This window comes from Epinephelus lanceolatus, chromosome 10 (genome assembly GCF_041903045.1).
Source record: "Epinephelus lanceolatus isolate andai-2023 chromosome 10, ASM4190304v1, whole genome shotgun sequence".
NCBI classification, from domain to species: Eukaryota; Metazoa; Chordata; class Actinopteri; order Perciformes; family Serranidae; genus Epinephelus; species Epinephelus lanceolatus.
In genome coordinates this window covers 25161592-25179318 of record NC_135743.1, presented here as the reverse complement: position 1 = coordinate 25179318, position 17727 = coordinate 25161592, and the positions used below count along the sequence as shown (strand labels likewise).

At 42.1% G+C, this 17727-nt stretch overlaps 1 protein-coding gene across 4 annotated transcripts in view; it reads right to left on the bottom strand.

The window, feature by feature from the left end:
- ptprub (protein tyrosine phosphatase receptor type Ub) overlaps window positions 1–17727 on the bottom strand; it is a 215832-nt gene that overhangs the window by 62534 nt on the left and 135571 nt on the right. For all 4 annotated transcript variants that reach the window (XM_078171863.1, XM_033640425.2, XM_078171864.1 and 1 more), the window contains exons 7-9: window positions 14295–14588; window positions 3142–3459; window positions 191–300 (exon numbers count right to left, since the gene is read on the bottom strand). In XM_078171863.1, the coding sequence (XP_078027989.1) occupies window positions 191–300; window positions 3142–3459; window positions 14295–14588 (722 nt within the window). The remainder of the gene's footprint in view (window positions 1–190; window positions 301–3141; window positions 3460–14294; window positions 14589–17727) is intronic.

The window sequence follows — 17727 nt, the reverse complement described above, 5'->3', positions numbered from 1 at the left end:
TTTGTCTGGGAAAGTGTGTAGCCTGTCATGGAGAAACAGGATACCACGCTGTTGGAGAAGTGGGCTCTGGGTCCGATGGTACATTTTATCAGACTACTGGGGCTTCAGATTTTTCAGCCATTAAAACAACAGTCTCCCAATTTTCAAAGTGACAAGATCAAAAAAAAATTGACAGTGTCTCTGGGCTCACCTCATACTGGGTAATAAGGCCATTGGGCTCAACAGGCTCCTCCCACTTCAAGAAGATCATGTCATCCAGCGGGGTGAAGGTGAGCGACTCCGGCGCTATGCCTCCAGGAACTATAAGAAATTGTCAGAGCAAACATTTGTCGGGGAAATTGAAGCACTAATCCCACAGTGTGCCTCTCCTGTCAATATCACAGAAGTGAATGTCACAGTGGCTCAGAACAATGCACCACATGAGACACTCAGACAGCCAGAGAGCAGTAGGAGCAGAACATCAGATAAGGACACAGTTAATTTATGAACTGCATCAATTATGTAACCACAACACACACACGAGAAAAATAGTCTAAGAGGGATATTATCATTTTGCATCAATCTTCAGTGAAATATATTGATGAATATGTCAGACGTTTGCGGGTAAACTTGTTTCTGAATATCAGTGAGAGGACTGTCAATGCCTGCACATTCAACATTAGGCTCTGTTAAGAGTTTTTTTTGGGCCATTCGGTTGCAGCCTCAGTCCCTATGGTCTGTGTGAGCGCTGTACAGAAGAAGACTGTTATGTGAGATTCAGGCCTGAGGCTAAAGCAGGAGCTGAACAGCTGAGTCGACTGTTATTTTTGAATTGAGTTAGTCTGGAGGACAGAGTTGCTTATTAAGGCTTTTGGAAACGGCATTCATAATTGACATGCACTGTATGTATATGTACATATATTTATCTTTTATCAGTTCAGGAAAAAAAAAAACCTTTCTTCTGCTTTCTCACTCTCCCTTGATCTTCTATCTTTCTCTGTATATATCTCTTTCTGAAAAATCTTGTTTGTTTTGATTTTTTCACGGCAGAATTGATTTCTCTCTCAGCTGCCATGCAGACGATGCGCTGCAGCACAAAGGAATAATAGGAGATAAGAAATAAGCACAAAATCCTATCTCAGGGTTGCCAGAGACTCCGATATAATGTTTTCTCTTTTATGTTATTTTCGTCTGAAAATGAAATGGATCTTTTGTAATGCTGATTCAGCCTCAGTCAGATGGTCACCCTCTCTATATTTTGATAGAGGAAGGGAGGAGATGGCATTAATATTTTTAAATCTTAAGGAAATCCACCACGTTTGAACCCAAACTGTTTTAATATATGAGAATGTATATTTTATCCACATGTGGTGCACTTGATTTATGTTGAAAAAGACCTTCAAACTTCAGAAACAACCATCCTAGAATTAGGTAAATGTGACAGTTAAGGTCTGTGTGTAGGCAGTATCAGGCCTGGATAGCCTCCCGTTTGACATTTACTATGAGAATAGTTAAACAATTTAAAGTATTCTGGTACATTTTAGACGTCACACTCCTCCAAAGCAGATATCTAAAGTAATCCATGTGATTATAATTTAAGATATGACAATTATAACCCTGGGTCACTCTGGAGACAAGGAAAGAAAGTAACACGTGCATGAAGATGATGGAAGCTGGGTCATTTTGCCTGTTACTCTTAACTGCATTTTAAAACAATAAACAATGTACTGCCAGCATGTCATAGACACAACACACTGTAATTACTATAGTCTATATAATTTAGAATTCAGTGTTCAGTAAGATCATATCCCTGTGATTGAAAAGGATTTTTTTTTTTTGAGTAAGTAATAAAGATGGTGTATAAATACACTCAGTTGCCAGGGTATTAGATATAAAGTACATTGCTAATATTAATGCAGTCTTACGGCTGAAATACAGTGGGGCACAGATGCAGCGTGACACGTCTGTTGTAGCATGCCCGCAGCAGAGCCCGTTCATTATAAGCTGCGACTCCGACCACGGAAGCTGCACTCGTGCTGCTATTTTTACACAACTGGTAAAAGAAAAAAAAAACATGTTTTTCCGTACTCACGGCTCCACAGCCCACCAACAGGTGAAAAATACATAGAACTGTGTAAAAAGCAAATTATAGTGTTTAAAAAAAGATTCAAATGAATACCTCATTGTATCAGAGGCAATGCGAAGCAGCCTTATACAGTCTATGGAAGCAGCAGACCAACCTTGTGGGTGTTTGTACGTTTCACAATAAAATAAATCAATCAAATCATCCTGTAGTTAAAGCAAACTAGTCAATTAATGCAGTCCCAGTTTATGCTTCCAAAGCCTCCATAAAAAACTGCACTTGGAAAAACTCAGTACACACTCAGTGAAGATGGACTCTGCGTAGCAGGTAGAAAACCCCACTCCGTCCCGCCCCTTCTGACGCATTGCGTCCGTACCCAATGTATTTTGGTCGTTATACAACAGCCCTGCAATAAATTCTCCCTTCCTGAATGTTCAGTTGTTGTTGATTGAGTTTTATGAGCATTTTGGAGGCTGCAAACTGTTGTGTTATAAAATTGTTTTGCATTGGGGCGTCGGTAGCGATGTGGATAGTGCCGACGCCCCATGTACAGAGGCGATGCCTTGCTGCAGCGGTCGCAGGTTCGACTCCGGCCTGCAACCATTTGCTGCATGTCACCCCCCGCTCTCTCTGTCACCCCACTTCACTCTGTCCTGTTCATTAAAGGCAAAAGCCAGAAAAAAATAATCTTTAAAAAAATTGTTTTGCATTGTACAGAAAGATGTTTCTGTTATTTAGCCTACTCTCATTGCTATAAAATTTATAGCAGGTGTTTCTATTATTTTCTCCGTCCCATGCGATATAGTTCAACACCAACACGTATTACATCGTCCAAAATTATCATTAATTTTAAACACCACCTCCAAAACAGCTTAAGAAACCTGAACATTAGACCTTCATGACGGTAGGAAGTTTTGAGGCACTGTTGTATTAGATGCATTAGTTTCAGCCAGGTGTGCCTAATAATATGGAAACTACGTGCATATATTTATGTTCAGGTGTAATGACACTTTTCATTTTAAGTTTTTCTGTCCTCTTCTTCCATACTATGTTTTCCGTAACCTCCTCCAGAGACTTACTGTCCTCCTCGGTCTGGAACGTGACCTCTCTGCCCTCTTTCTTCCCCTCTGGGTTGGCCAGTGACAGACGGACATGGATGCCGTGGTAGGGTGGCAGATCACGCAGCGTGAAGCGTGAGGCGTTGTGTTCCACTGCCAGGCACTCGCGCACCGTGGTGTTGTGGCCTCCACCGCCTCCCGCCGTGGTGTAGCGGTAGCACAGGGACACTGAGTAGGTGTGGCAGCGTGTCAGGTTGAACGCCAGATTCTCCCACTGCAGGGACAACTGCCTGGACTGGATATCTGTGGCGGTGAGGCCCCGTAATGGACGCATAGGCTCTGGGAGGGATGAAGATAGAAGAAGAAGAAAAAAAAAAAGTTAAAATAGAGTAATAAAGCAAGTGGAGACAAAAACAAGGAATTTCATTAGAAAAGTCCTGAAGGCACAATACTGGATTTTAGAAAATGAAACCACAGGTAACTTGATTTTATTGTGAAATATTTGATTTCACACAGAACAACCAGCAAATGACAGTGTCCCTGATGCCCTGCACTACCCTGCCAGTTTTTTACTTGTTACCCTTTTCTCATCTCTCTTACTACAGGAGTAGATTTTAGTCCTTAATTTCCAAGTTCATATGAGTGGGAGACAACCAGGGGTCAAGATGTCCGCATTACACAGGGCTGCAACTAATGCTTATTTTAACTGTTGATTAATCTGTTGGTTATTTTCTATGTTAATCAATAAAACGTCAGCAAATGTCAATCAGTGAAAAATCAATGAATGAAAAATGTCAGTCAGTGTTTCCCAAACCCCAAGATGATGTCCTTAAATGTCGTGCTTTGTCCACCACCCTAAAGGTATTTGATTTGATTTTGTGGTTTCTTCTACCTTCGTAGAAGAAACCACAAAATATTCACATTTAAGTGCTGCAATCAGAGAATGACGCCTTTTATGCCTTAAAAAATACTCAAACCAATTATTAAATGAGTTGCTGATTTATTTCATAGCTGACAACTAACTGAACTGATAAATCGTAGCAGCTCTACTCTCAATCTGTCTTAATCCAGAAGCAATAATATCTTGGAAACCCACATAAGAAAACCTTGCCTCTCAATGCAGATGAGCAGACTCTGTTTATTTTCATTTTATTCCTCTCAAACAATCAAAACTCTGGCTTGGTCCATTTATAGAACTTTTACTATCCACATGGTGCGTTACAGAAAAGGAGACCAAAAGAATGAAAAATTGCATCTTGAAAGCACACCTGTAATAACTTTGCACTGATTTGAAGTAGACATTAACTGGCGCGCATCTTTAGCAGAAATGGTCTCAGGTCATCTACAGCCCAGTTCAGACCACCGATTTGCGACGAGACGAGTTGAAACGACTTGTAATGCACCGTTCTGCAACGTTCTAAAAATCTGCCAGTTCACACCAATGCAACTAGATGAGATGGTGTATCATCTCTATACAACAACTCTCCGTGTCGTCATTTTAACTTGACCACAAGCTTCACTACAAGCTGATTGAATGTACAAACAGGTGACTGGCCTTGCATTCTTAAACCAGCTGCCGGTGATTTGATCAGTGGAGTTGAAGGTGACACCATCAGCCAGCTTGAGTTGAGCTCAGGCAGCCAGTTCACACTGCTGCAAGTTTTCTCTGCAACGGTTTCGTCTCGTCACGAGTCTTTGGTCTAAACTGGGCTTAATCATATTCATGTTACCTATGACTTACCTGGGTCATCATTTTTTCTACATCTACAGCTAAGATTATGACTAAAAGTATATGGTCTTTCAATGTAATGAACCACTGAAAACACACCACTTGTATTCTATGTTGACGACACATGATCTTAATAAAGGATTAGTATCAAAACTGTACTCCTTGTTTTCTGTATATTCTTACAAACGATTACACAGCTGAAACCTCCAAAAAACGAAATCATCAGCATCAACTTAAATTCTAACACTGAAGCTATCTCACTCCCAAGAAAAGTCACCAGTATGCACTCTTTGTATGGATGGACTCCTCAGCTTTTTAAGCATGTTTTGGAATTGTAAGGATGTATCTCTTTTGGAAAGTTGTCTCCTCCTTACTGGCAAAGATTTTGAAATGTGAAGGGTCATACACCCCCACTGTATCTTAACGTATCTTACTAGCCAGCCTAACAGCTGCAAAAACAAAATAGAATAAAAAATGCTTGCATTGAATTAGAGTCCTCCCTACACTTTCACAAATCCCAGCGGTTCTGTGTTTATCCAGTGTTCTGGAACTTTCAGTGCCTGGGAACGCTGTTGTCCTGGACAAGAGCCCGAAGTAGAACCCAAAATTTTATGTAACTTTATCATAACTGCACCTCCACATGTGACTTTTTGACCTTTTCTCCCTCATTATTTTTTCAATATTTTATTCTCTCTTTGTCATCCAAACACACATCTCCCTGTGGATTAATCGGAGATCTATGGTATATAGGGAGTGGGAGGTGTGTGTCGCCATTAGTTCTCTTTTGCTTTGTTTTATGTGTGTTCATGTTGGGTTTGATTCTCAATAAAAAATTGATTGCAAATGAAAAAAAAACACCTCCTCCTACATGCTGCCATATTGCCCTGCCACAGCACAGAGGTCAACAGTTTGCTGCCAGCACAACACACCCACATCCCCCATGGCAGAGCAGGAACTCATGCCAATTGCGCTAATTAATCGGACAGGCTGCGGGTTGCTGTCGCACTCCCACCAGTCCCCGCCTCCGTGTCGCTGAGCAAATTGACTATCCAGTAGTTTTACTTCTTTGCCCTGAGGTTTAATCCACACACAAAAATGCCAGTGCTATACAAGGGCATTTACTTCCGCTGGTCACTTTTACTGCTGGGTCAACGCGGTGGCCTGACGCATATTTTTAGAAGGCAGCAAGTTAATTCTGGTCACTGCCGGGTTAACCCTGACTTTCTCTGACTAAAAGAACAACAGCTCTGTCTTTGATATCCTCCTCAAATGTAATGGCGAGCTGAAAGATACAGAGAGCCTCTATACACAGAGGCACAGACAAGCCAGTGTTCAGGAGGACGTCCGAAAACTGAAGCGAGGCTGAGTTAAGCCAAGGACATCCTCAGTATCAATGGAGGCATTTATCAGTGGCCATTATTAACACAGTCAATTCCTTTTTGTCAAGCAATATGCTACATAATGTATTGTATTGCTTTATTCTTTTAATAGGGCATGTTGAGTAATGAGCCAGGGAGGCAGGGAATGACAGCAGAGATATGGGGTACAGGGAGAGATCAGTGGAGTTTGAGGTTACTGGCCAAGGTCTTCATTCCTTCACTGACTCGCACACTCAGTGGGATTCTCACTGCAGTACAGATTAGTGCCGGGAACTTAAATAAGGCGGCGAATGCATCACTGAGCAGGGGCTAATGCACTAAAACAAGAATTATCTAAGAAAATGGATTTGAAAGGTGCTCTGTAGCTCTGCAAGGACACACAGATACTCACACATTGGCTGTATAAAATAATTATGTCGCCCTATCCCGTAATCAGTCTCTTTTCATCTTCCTTCTCTCCTTATTTTACATGTAGACATGTTCAGACACACAAAATCAAAATGACATATTTTTTCTCTCAGTGCATCCATCTAAAATGTTCATGTGTCAGTTGCCAAGAGATGTCTGCCTTCTCTCAAGTACAATGGAACTAGATGGCACTCTATACAAAAGGCCAAAAAAAAAAATAGATTCGAAAACCTTGATCATGACCCGGTTACTCAAGATAATTCACAGTCCTTGTTGTGAGCAGTTTCATGTAGGAGCTATTTCCTTTCTACCAAACTACACCCACCAACTGCATCAATGTGGAAAAGGAAGTGTGCACCTACTCATGGACAAGAAGCTTGTGCTCGTGACAGCGCAAGATATAAAACACTGATGGCGTCCTCCTCGCGTGAGCTGTAACATTAAGTAACACCTTAAGTAACTGGGTCATGATTTCTGGAAAGAGACTTTGTTGTTTTTTTGGTGCTTTGAGCACCACAAGTGCCATCTGGCTCCATTATATTCAGGAGAAGTCATTCATCTCTACTGCCAGTGTCTCGAACACACTGCACCTCACACCAAAATATTCTAGATTGATAAATAGCACTACAGATAAAAGGAAAAATGTGTATTTTTTACACTGGTTTAAACTGTTCCTTTAATACTGCCTATGGTAAAGCAATTCTTTCAAAGTGAAATTTTATGACACTTCCAATCTATACTGAAGGCTTCGGCCGTCACCAGCTTTCTCTTTTAATTTGCTGTCTGGCAACTCACACTAGATGGAAATATGACCAGAGCATTGATCAGAACTTCATCCAGACTAATGTAACGGCGGATAAATGAGTAGGCACAGTAATCGCAAAGTAGAAGACTGCACCCAGCAAGAAATGTTAATGTTCCATTGTTCAGTGTGACTGAGGATTGTCTTAATGGTGCAATTGATAGTCTGCACAGTTTGAGAGCTAAATAAAGAGAGGCATTTAACTGCTGAGTTGATGAAAGTGCCGCCAAAGAGGCCACAGTGTGCTCATTGTGGGTTTTCTCAAAGTGGACATTTGTGCCAGCCCCTTCCCCTTGCCTCGTCTTATTTGTGTGTATGCCACGGGCACCCCCCTTGGCACCCTGTGGCATGAAAACTGCAGCCGCCCCAACATGGCCGATAGCCCAGAGCACTATGTTGATCCTTAGAGATTGGAAGTTAGAGTGGATGTGACAGGTTCTGGTTTATTATCTTGCCTAAAACTGTGACATGGGACAGCAGCAGGACAGAGCTGAGTTGCCTTAGATTGCATGCCTCCGTGGAGGGGATCTGCACTGACTGTGCCAGACGGGAAAACCAAATTTATACAGACATGCACGCCTGTACCCAAGTGCAAGCAAAAACACGAGCACACATAAATCCAAACACCCCAAATGTGAACATATAGGGAATTCTGGCTCAGAATGGAAGACATGATGAACGACATGCCAAGAAAGGCAAAGCACTTGTGTTCCTAATGTGCCTAATTTTAGTCGGGCTCCACTGTTGGCTCCCTCTAACAGACCAAGAGCATCGTGGGCAGGGGCTTTCCAGAAGGTTCAGTGACCCAGCAGCAGGTGGAAGCCCATTAACGTAGTTTGGGGACCACCTGCAGTACAAATGCTCACCTCTCCTCTGCGATTTACTTGAGGGGCTTCAAGCTGTGCTAATGCACCGTGCTGATAATCACAGCAATGGCTCATCAAGCACACCTGGATGGCCATCAGAGCCAGGCAGAGACCATGTTCACATTCACGGCCATTAGTTTTACAGCACCCGCACGAGGACAGCTCGGCTCTGCGAGGATGTGTACGTGCACGGCGGTGCCGGCTAGCAAACATGTTTAGGGAAGGAGAGAAATATTCAGCATGACCATGGAAGAGTGAGATTAGTCACGGTGGCGAGACACAGTTCCTGGAGAGGAAATTCACTTTCCTCCTGAATACAGCGAAAGGTCCAAATTTCCCTTCTGTTCACTGGATAATTACCACCTCCCTGAAATCACTGCAACACCCCCTCCATCTATTTTCTCCTGCTTAAACCTAATCAGGCCAACAGCAAGGGGGGGACGATCAGGATTCAGCGGTGGAATTTGGGGTCAGGTGGGATGGCGCAGACCAGATGGTTTGGAGGTTGGGTCAGGGGGAACTCTGGAACCAGGTGGTGATTAGAGTCTCCTGCAGGGTCAAGAAGGTGAAATACACCAGGTGCAGGAGGTTTACAGCGTTGCAGCTTACTGTAAAGTGCATAACACAGCAATCCGCCCAGGTAAGAACACTAATAGACTCACACAGGAGTCAATCAGATGCAGCTGTACTACAAAAAAAGAGCAAATTCAACCGCCGCTCACTCGCAGCTCTGCAGCTACCTAAGGAGAAACTACAAGACAGAACCACTGGCAAAATTAATTTCACCTATACTTCCTCTGTATTGAACTAGTACTGCATCTAAATGCCCTGTTTAACAGCTCAGCAAACACAGCAGTATTACTTATCCCACACATGGTTGAACAAGCTAATGTCACAGTGGTTGAAATGTAAATACATCATTAAAGGCTGAGTTTAGTGACTTTCACAAACACCGATACCAGCAACTGTGAAAGCAATTTCCGTACGCTGTGGATCCTCTCTCGCTTCACCTCTCGCACATTCACTCTCCTCATTTTTTACTGTTTCACTCTCTCACTTTGAAAAACTACCCTCTCTCCCACACACATACTCCCACACGGCAGCCATCCCTCCACTCTTCCCTCTCTTTTGCTATCGACTTTTTCTACTTTTTTTATTGTGAATTTTCTGTGTCTCTTGAGCTGGGGCGGGGTGTGCAGGGACTGGTGGAGGGAGGGCTGTGAGCTCACTCATGGCGCCCTGATGAATGGGGGGTGTCTTTGGCTGTTGAGAGAGGAGAGTAGCTCTAATATGTCATTGGAGAGGGGGCCAGGGAGGCTCTACTGGAGCAGGGTAGAGAGATATGTGAGGGATAGTGTGTGGCAGGAAGGGACCGTCGGGCATAGGAAAGAGTGATGACCATAGAAGACTCAAATCCACAGACTGCCTTTGGGTAACACAAAGCTCTCCATTTCGTGTGCCTGTGAGCACCGCGTACACATTGCAGATGCAGGCAGCCGTAATGACTACCTGCATCTTGGTGCGTGCATCCCCATCAACACAGCGCTCATTGTGTTAATATGTGCACATATATTTAAAAGGAAGCATGGGTGTAGATTGCTGGTACCCCGCTCATCTCCCTGGGTGCTCTGTGTCGGCACAGTGACAGATGACAGAGGTGCACGGATGTGAGAGGGCGGGACAAAATGTTCAGTAAAGGAAAGAAAAGCCTGATGGGAGGGAAACCTTCACTTCAATGACAGATGAGAATGAAAAGTAATTATTTCAAACTGAATTTTACCAGAATGTTAGCTGTTATCTTACTATATAATGACAAAAACGCTGTCTGTGTGTCTGTTCCACGTTTTTCTCCTCACTGACTTGGACAATCCATGTGAAATTTGGCACAGTGGTAGAGGGTCATGGGAGGATGAGAATGAAGCAATATTACATCAATTGGCCAAAGGGGGCGCTATAGCAACCGATTGAAATTGCAAACTTTGAATGGGCATATCTCATGCCCCGTATGTCGTAGAGACATGAAATTTTGCACACACATGTCTCTCCACATGAGGAACAAATTTGCCTCAAGAACCCATAACTTTCGGTTATAAAGATTTTCCGCCATTTTGAATTTTTTGAAAAACATTTAAAATCGATCTCTTCCTAGGAAGTTTGACCGATCTGCATGAAACTCGGTGAACATAATCTAGGGACCAATATCTAAAGTTCCCTCTTGGCAAAAGTTGGAAAACTTACTAAAACTGAGCTTCTATAAGGCAATGAATATTGCGGAGGGCGTGGCTCATCACATAAAGGTGTATAACATCTCAAGGGTTTCACCGATCACCACGCAACTTTGTAGGCATATGACCACACATAATCTGAGGGGACCCCTCCATTATTGACCCCATCAAACAAAATGGGGGCGCTAGAGATGGTCACCTATACACTTGGTAGATATGTATAACAGGACGCCTCAAGGTGACTGGAGAAATTTAACTCTAATTGGCAACTGGGTGGCGCTATAACAACAGAAAAATGCTTAAAAATGGTTAAAATGAGACCGATCGCTGTGGCTCCCCCTGTGGCCAAATGTTTGTTATTTTTTTCTTATTATTTTTGGTATGATTAAGTCATGGTATTGTATGCTGTACTCAATGGGTATGGACTAGTTGTAGTTATTTGTAATCACAAATACATATTTTTCATCTTATCTGTAATGCTATATATCAGTCTAGATTGTTTTAGTATTGCTAAGTGTTGGAGATATTGGCCATGAGATGTCTGCTTTCTTTGTAAAATAAGGAACTAAATGGTGCTCTGTTTGTGGTGCTCAAAGTGCCAAAAAAATACATTTGGAAAAACTCAAAAGCTATGTCTTTTTCCAGAAATCATGACCTGGTTGCATGTATTGTTAGCTCATCAAGCAGTAGCGATTAATATTTACATCTCATGCAGTCACAAGCCTCTCGTTGATGAGTAGATGCACACTTCGGTTGACGAGTGTAGTTCGGTAAACAGAAAACAGAAACAGTTCGGACATGAAACTGCTCACAACAAGATCTGTGGATTATCACCAAGTCACGATTTCTGGAAAGAGACATTGCTGTGTGGGGCACCTGTGGCTCAGAGTTTGAGCGGGTGGCCCACCAATTGGAAGATCAGTGGCTCGATCCCCAGCTCCTTCTGTCAAAGGCCACAAATATCCTAAGGCAAGATACTGAACCCCAAATTGCTCCCAATGGCTGTACTACAAGTCTGTGAGAGTGTGTGAATGGTTACTGAGCAGCAGGCACTACTGTATGTATGGCAGCCTCAGCCACCAATGGCTGGATGTGACATAGTGTTAAAAGCACTTCAAGTGGTTGGAAGACTAGAAAAGCACTATGCAAGTGCAATCCATTTGCTAAGTTTTTCAAATGCATTTTTGGCACTCTGCCTCATACAGATAGTATATTCTTCACAGTGATGTATGTCCCTCTGAAACTGTTTACAATTTGTATCTGTGTACTGTGATTGATACGTCTCCACCACTGTCACCTACAAATTCTTGTCCATTTATTGTACATGCCAAATAAAAATTCTATCCTCTTCAGTAGATACCCAAAAAATCCTGCTATAGGCTAGCCACTGCAGTCAGCCAGCTGTTATCTTTTAAATAACCGTCAAACCGATATTGCTGTGCTTGCAGCAGGAAAAGTCCCCCTCTCAGTCTCCTCAGTTGCAGAGTTCAGAGAGCGCCAGTGATAGCAAATGTGCCTTTTCTTAAGAGATAAGTATATGCAGCGACTGAGTCCGAACTTGTCTATCAGCTCCTCTCTGATTCAATTTCAGCAGATTATTGTGACAGATGCAGCTCCATAATGTAAGACTCTCTGAAGTTTCAGTGTGTGGCTGCTGGGCATCAGGACTTTGAGCTTGGGATCTGTCATAAATTCATTAAGTACATAGAAGACATATTTATTGATATCAGTTTAATCTAGATTAAATGCATACGCCTTTGCAATTTAGAAAATCACACAGCAACGTCCTGGTACAGGTTGCAGTGAAGACCCTGTTGCCCCAAGTTTGTGGTTTTACCAAACAGCCAGGTGTTCAACACACTGTATTCCCATATCCAGCGCTGTGGGGGACTGCATCACCTAAACAGTGCACACTGTAATTGCCCTAAGCAGTACACACCACATAATGGCTCCTTTCAGAGGATTGTCTCTGCCCAATAAAAAAAAAAAAATCTCATATTTGGCGAGACAGACACAAAACCCCAAACAGGAAAGGACTGAATAGACTGTTGTAGCCTGTTTTCACTGTAAGCATGGCAACACATGATGGGATTCAGATACAGCTACACACTTCTGCCATACAACAGATGTCAGTGATAAGGTAAACAATACAGCATAATTTATCTTGAAGCAAATAACATACGGATGAACGCTGGGTGGTGGGTGGTGTGTTTTCAGCTTGCAATGCAGCAGCAGCAGCTACTGGCCAGCAGATAGCAGTTTGCAGTAGCAATAGCACTGTCATGTTTGGAGTCAGGCTTTAAAATACTCTCCTTTCTTATATGAATGAGCGTGCCAGCTGAAGGAGATATGGTTGTGTTATACTCGCCTTGAACTTCCACTCTGAGCTCTATTATCTAACATGGCCTGCAATCAAATTATGCTATATGACCTGAAGTAAAACACTATAATATATTAAGGATGTGGTTCCCAACCTGAAGGTCTCAAGATGAGTAGAGGGATAATGAAGGAAAAAATATTTTACACAGAATTATGTTTAAATTTTTCTGACTCTACTAAAAAAATAAATTAAAAAAAATTTGAATAAAATAAAATGCAATAAAATAAAATCAGAAATAAAATAAAATACAATACAATAAAATAAAATGCTCACCATTCATAGCCACTAAAAATCCCTAAAATTAAATAAACGGTGTAGGAAAAACTTTAGTCACGCTGTACACCAGGGTTGGGCAATATGACAAAAAATATGATACTTTTTTTTCATACTGATCAACATTGATATTAGTCGCGATATATAATTTGATAACCCTGCCAATTTGATTTGATCCTGATAATGACTGAAGCTTGAAGAAACTGGAAGGTTAATTAATTTAACTTTATAATGACTTAAGAATACAGTAAATTTAACTTTTTAAAAAAAGTATAACATACATTTTTCACAGTGTGAACATGGCTTATTGTAGAATATATTGTGTGATAAAGGAATATATTGAATAGCATCTCAATGTTAACATTTCACTTTACAAACATGCTTCATCTGCTTTGACAAAAACAATATAATAATAATGGTGTTGTCGCTGGGATGGTACTGTACCTTTTTGATGGAAAAGATTTGTCCTGGTCAGCAATGAGTGGGCTTCATGGAATTGATGTCGTGTTACCTTTTTGGTCAACAATGTCCTCAGCTTTGGAGGTTAATGCAAGTTCACTTTCAGCACTTTAGCATAACGATATCCATGGTTGTGTAAAAGAAAGGAGGCAAGTTACTGCGGGCAAGTTTGTGATCTGCTTGTTCACCAGGTGCCTGATATATTGATCATTCTCTCTCTCTTTTGTGGCACTTGTGGACAGTGAGCATTGTTGTTGTCATTGACTACAGTAAAATAGATCCTTAAGTCTGCTTTTTTCCCACCACTGTGGGCTCTGCATTGAAGTTAGACTACTGTCCACTGAGTGTGTGGAGCACAGCCCCGCCCTCCTGCAGACAGGCAGTGACACAGAGGTCAGAGACAAGATAGGCAGCAGACTGACTGGCTGTTGCTGGGTTTATTTCTGCTGTGTAATCCATATCGAGTAAAAATATCCAAAGCTTATCATCGTTAGCAGTATATATATATTAGAGATTGTTTTATTACCAAGCCAGACTGTACACTAACACCACAACTTGTCACAAGTAGACAATGCTTCACTCTAAGAAGTCACAAGCTATAAAAGTTGGGAACCACTGCATTAAGTCCAGTTGCTTGGTGTGTTGAGGCTCACCTGCACACTTGGTCCTGCTCACGAGAGGCGGTCCAGGCGGGCCAGTTCCTCCCTCTCCAGGCCGAGTCAGCAGCACGCTGATGTGGTACTCTGTGTCTGGATCCAGGTGCCACAGCTTATAGGTGACCATGTTGACTCCGTGCACCTCTGACCACGGAGACTGGCTGGCACGGTACTCAATCTCCTTCCTGATAATGGGGCCATCTCCCAGGATGGAGTTGGTGTTGAGCTGGATGATTAGATAAGTGGAGCCGGCGCGCAGCAGCTGGGGTGGCGCAATGGGGGATGGAGGTACTGTCAGAGGAAATGAAAAGCAGTGTTTTTTGTTTTCCTGTTCAAATACAAGTTTGTAAGGGTGAAAGCATTTGCTGGCAGGCCACGTAGCACCGCTGCACAGTCCAGGGAGGTAAAGTTGTGGTATTAATTTTATTAATCAGTTGCATGCAAACAGATTTCTCACTATGTGAAAGCCCACTGAGTCTTAAATGAGACCCGAGAGACTGCAGGGGTGCGCAGGTCAAACTGCGTTCAAATAGCCGATTAGTCATACCTATTAACAAGGCATTCACAGCCTCCAATACATTTTAGAAATGAAGTGAGTGAAAAAACAGCTGTGCATGCAGTGCATAGAGTGTGTATGATCTTTGAAGCAGGAGGATTAAGTGCTGTACATCTTTTTCTCTAACTGAGTGTTCTGTCCTCGCAGCTGGTAACCATGATGAAAGAGAAGACTCTGCATCACTGTCGGTAAAGATTGCCAAACCCAAGGATTAATTCTGGAGCCCACCGGTCAAATGTCACTTACTGGCAGATCCAAGCCACTGAACAATTACACGGGCAACAGTGTGAGGGAGGGAAGGGAATGCAAAAGAAATGAGGACAAAGCATGAGAAAAGATCAGAGTTAGATCTGTGGCTGTGACTAATCCTTCATTCCAGCAGAGGCGCCTCTGTCTTTTATGGCCCTCCTCTCTGCAAGCTTTCTACATTACCAGCACCTCACCTCTACTCCGTACTGCTTCTCTCTGCCTTGAATACGCCTGCAGCAGCTCATCTTTGGACTGTCAATGACTGCATCCATAATGAAAGTCCGAATTTAGGCCTAAGGCTAAGCATCCAGTGGGGTAAAATTCAAAACAACTCACTCATTTCTTTCACCCTTTAAATCCACAGCTCAGTTTTTGCTCATTTATTTTGTTTATTATACCCTTTATTTTTCCTCAGTACACGATTAGTTGTCCTTTTCATTGCTCCCCTCTGTATAGAGACCTATTCTCAAGCTAAACACTGCTTTCTGTATAATTAATGATTTCTCTGCTCTGAGATGTAAGCTCGCAAATCCCTGAAAACACATTCAAATGTGTTCAGGCTCAAAATATAATATAGGGCAAAACAAAAGCCAGACACATATAGTACCTTAAAGGAACGCTTCACCCCCAGGATGATAATTTGTATATCAATTACCCGTGTTACCTTGAGTTCATGAAGAAAACTTTTGTTTTTCTCAAATGCCTCCACGGTGAATGCGGAATTCAAAAAATGCAGAAAACTGTTGATGAATTGGTAATGAACTGAGTGAAAGGGGGCCATGTTTAACAACTGCAAAGCAAATTAAAACATCCATTTGCCAACTCTCACGCAGGAAGTGACAGACATGGATGAGTGACAGCAGATCCCATGGCCAATGAACAAGCTGGGGGGCTGGATTTCAATAGAATTCACAAGCAGAGTTCAATTCACATGCTTGCCCTGGCGTGCTATTCGTCCATGCATGAGACTGTTAATAGTAAAGTTTGAGGGAAATGCATGTGTTTGGAAGTACTGAGCACACAGCTGGATAAAGGAAAATGGGATTATACTGCACAGGTTGCGTTACAAGTTTGTAAGCAGATGGTTTGATAAAGTTTTGCTGTCCTTAAACAAAGCCCCCTTTACTTCAATTCATCAAGAAGTTCCTCCTTTTTTGCTATCTTCATTAACCATGGAGGCATTAGAGAAAACCAAAGCTCCCTTCACAAATTCAGTGTAACACGGGGTGAGTAACTCTTTACAAATGGTCATTTGGGGAGCCAAGTATTCCTTTAAGAAAGATGAAAATGCTTTATTCATTATGTGGACACGTTGATGTCCTCGATGGGGCAATAAGCGAGCTTCATCATGATTCCTGCATGCAATCTACGGTCTTCAAATTAGTGGATCCAACTCATTAGGGGGATGATTAGGCTCTTCGTAGCGGGGCAGTGGGGGAAAAGGGATTTATGAAAGTCTCGTTAAGGACTCGGTCTCAGCTCCTGTGAAAATGATTACAGGGTTACATACATGTGAATTGAACAAGACCTCGAGCTGGCTATTACATCTACTCATGGTGCAGGATGTGCTAATAAAGATAAAACACCTTTGTCCTGATTATTTAAGAAAAGAAAAAAGCAAAAAAGTAACAACCACATGGATACAATGATACTTATTTGCTAAGAGTGTGAGCACATTAAATGGGATTTCATGGCCTTCTATGAGTGCATTCAGTGACTACTCATTTACTGGCAGCTACTGGTGAGAGGGATTAGTAACATTTTGGCAAAAGGGCTCCATTTTGTACTGTGGCAATCAGCCTGCATCACAATACTAAACTCAAGCCATGCTTCCATATCAGTCAAAGGGGTTTACTTCATGCTTTAACAAAACAGAACTGAAAGTTTACAGCCATGCTCACAGCTCTGTGAGCCTGACACAGTACTGCTTTAAGCTAAATGCTAATATGATGATAATGACACTGGTAACTAATGGGGATCTACTTTGGTTTGTATTCTGAGTTTCTACTAGAACAAGTTTACATGCTTTAATGGCGAAAACACATTCTTTTCCTCATACTGTTTGTGGCGGACACCCGTATTCACCCTCTGTCTGCTCTGACTGTTCAGCATTTCATGGTCATCCATATCTTTGTGTCTCGACACCATCAAAGTAGCTGAAGAATGGCTGTTATGAAGAACACTTCCCATTGTGAAAAATCACCAATAAAGGCTCCTAATCACAACCAGACATGTTCCAACAGGAATATGATCTGAAATCGAGGAGAAATTAACACGATTTGCAAACAAGATGACATGTTTTCCTGATGTTAGCATGTAGCTACATGTAGCAGTGTAGGCTACATCATATAAACACTCACAGTAGCATGCCTGGAGCCGACATAAGAAAATCTGTCAAGATCTCACATCAACTTCTCTTGAAAGTGGAAAAATTGTTGGAAACAGAGTATTCAGAACGACCTGAACCTCAGGGTTGTTGCTCACAAGGTTTACTTTGACATATGTCTATCTCATTATTTGAAACTTTGGCCACATTTAACACAAACATCCGAAATTCTAACATTACATATATGGGTATGAAATTAAGGAAGAGCATAATGGGTCTTTCGCTAATGAGAATGCCAT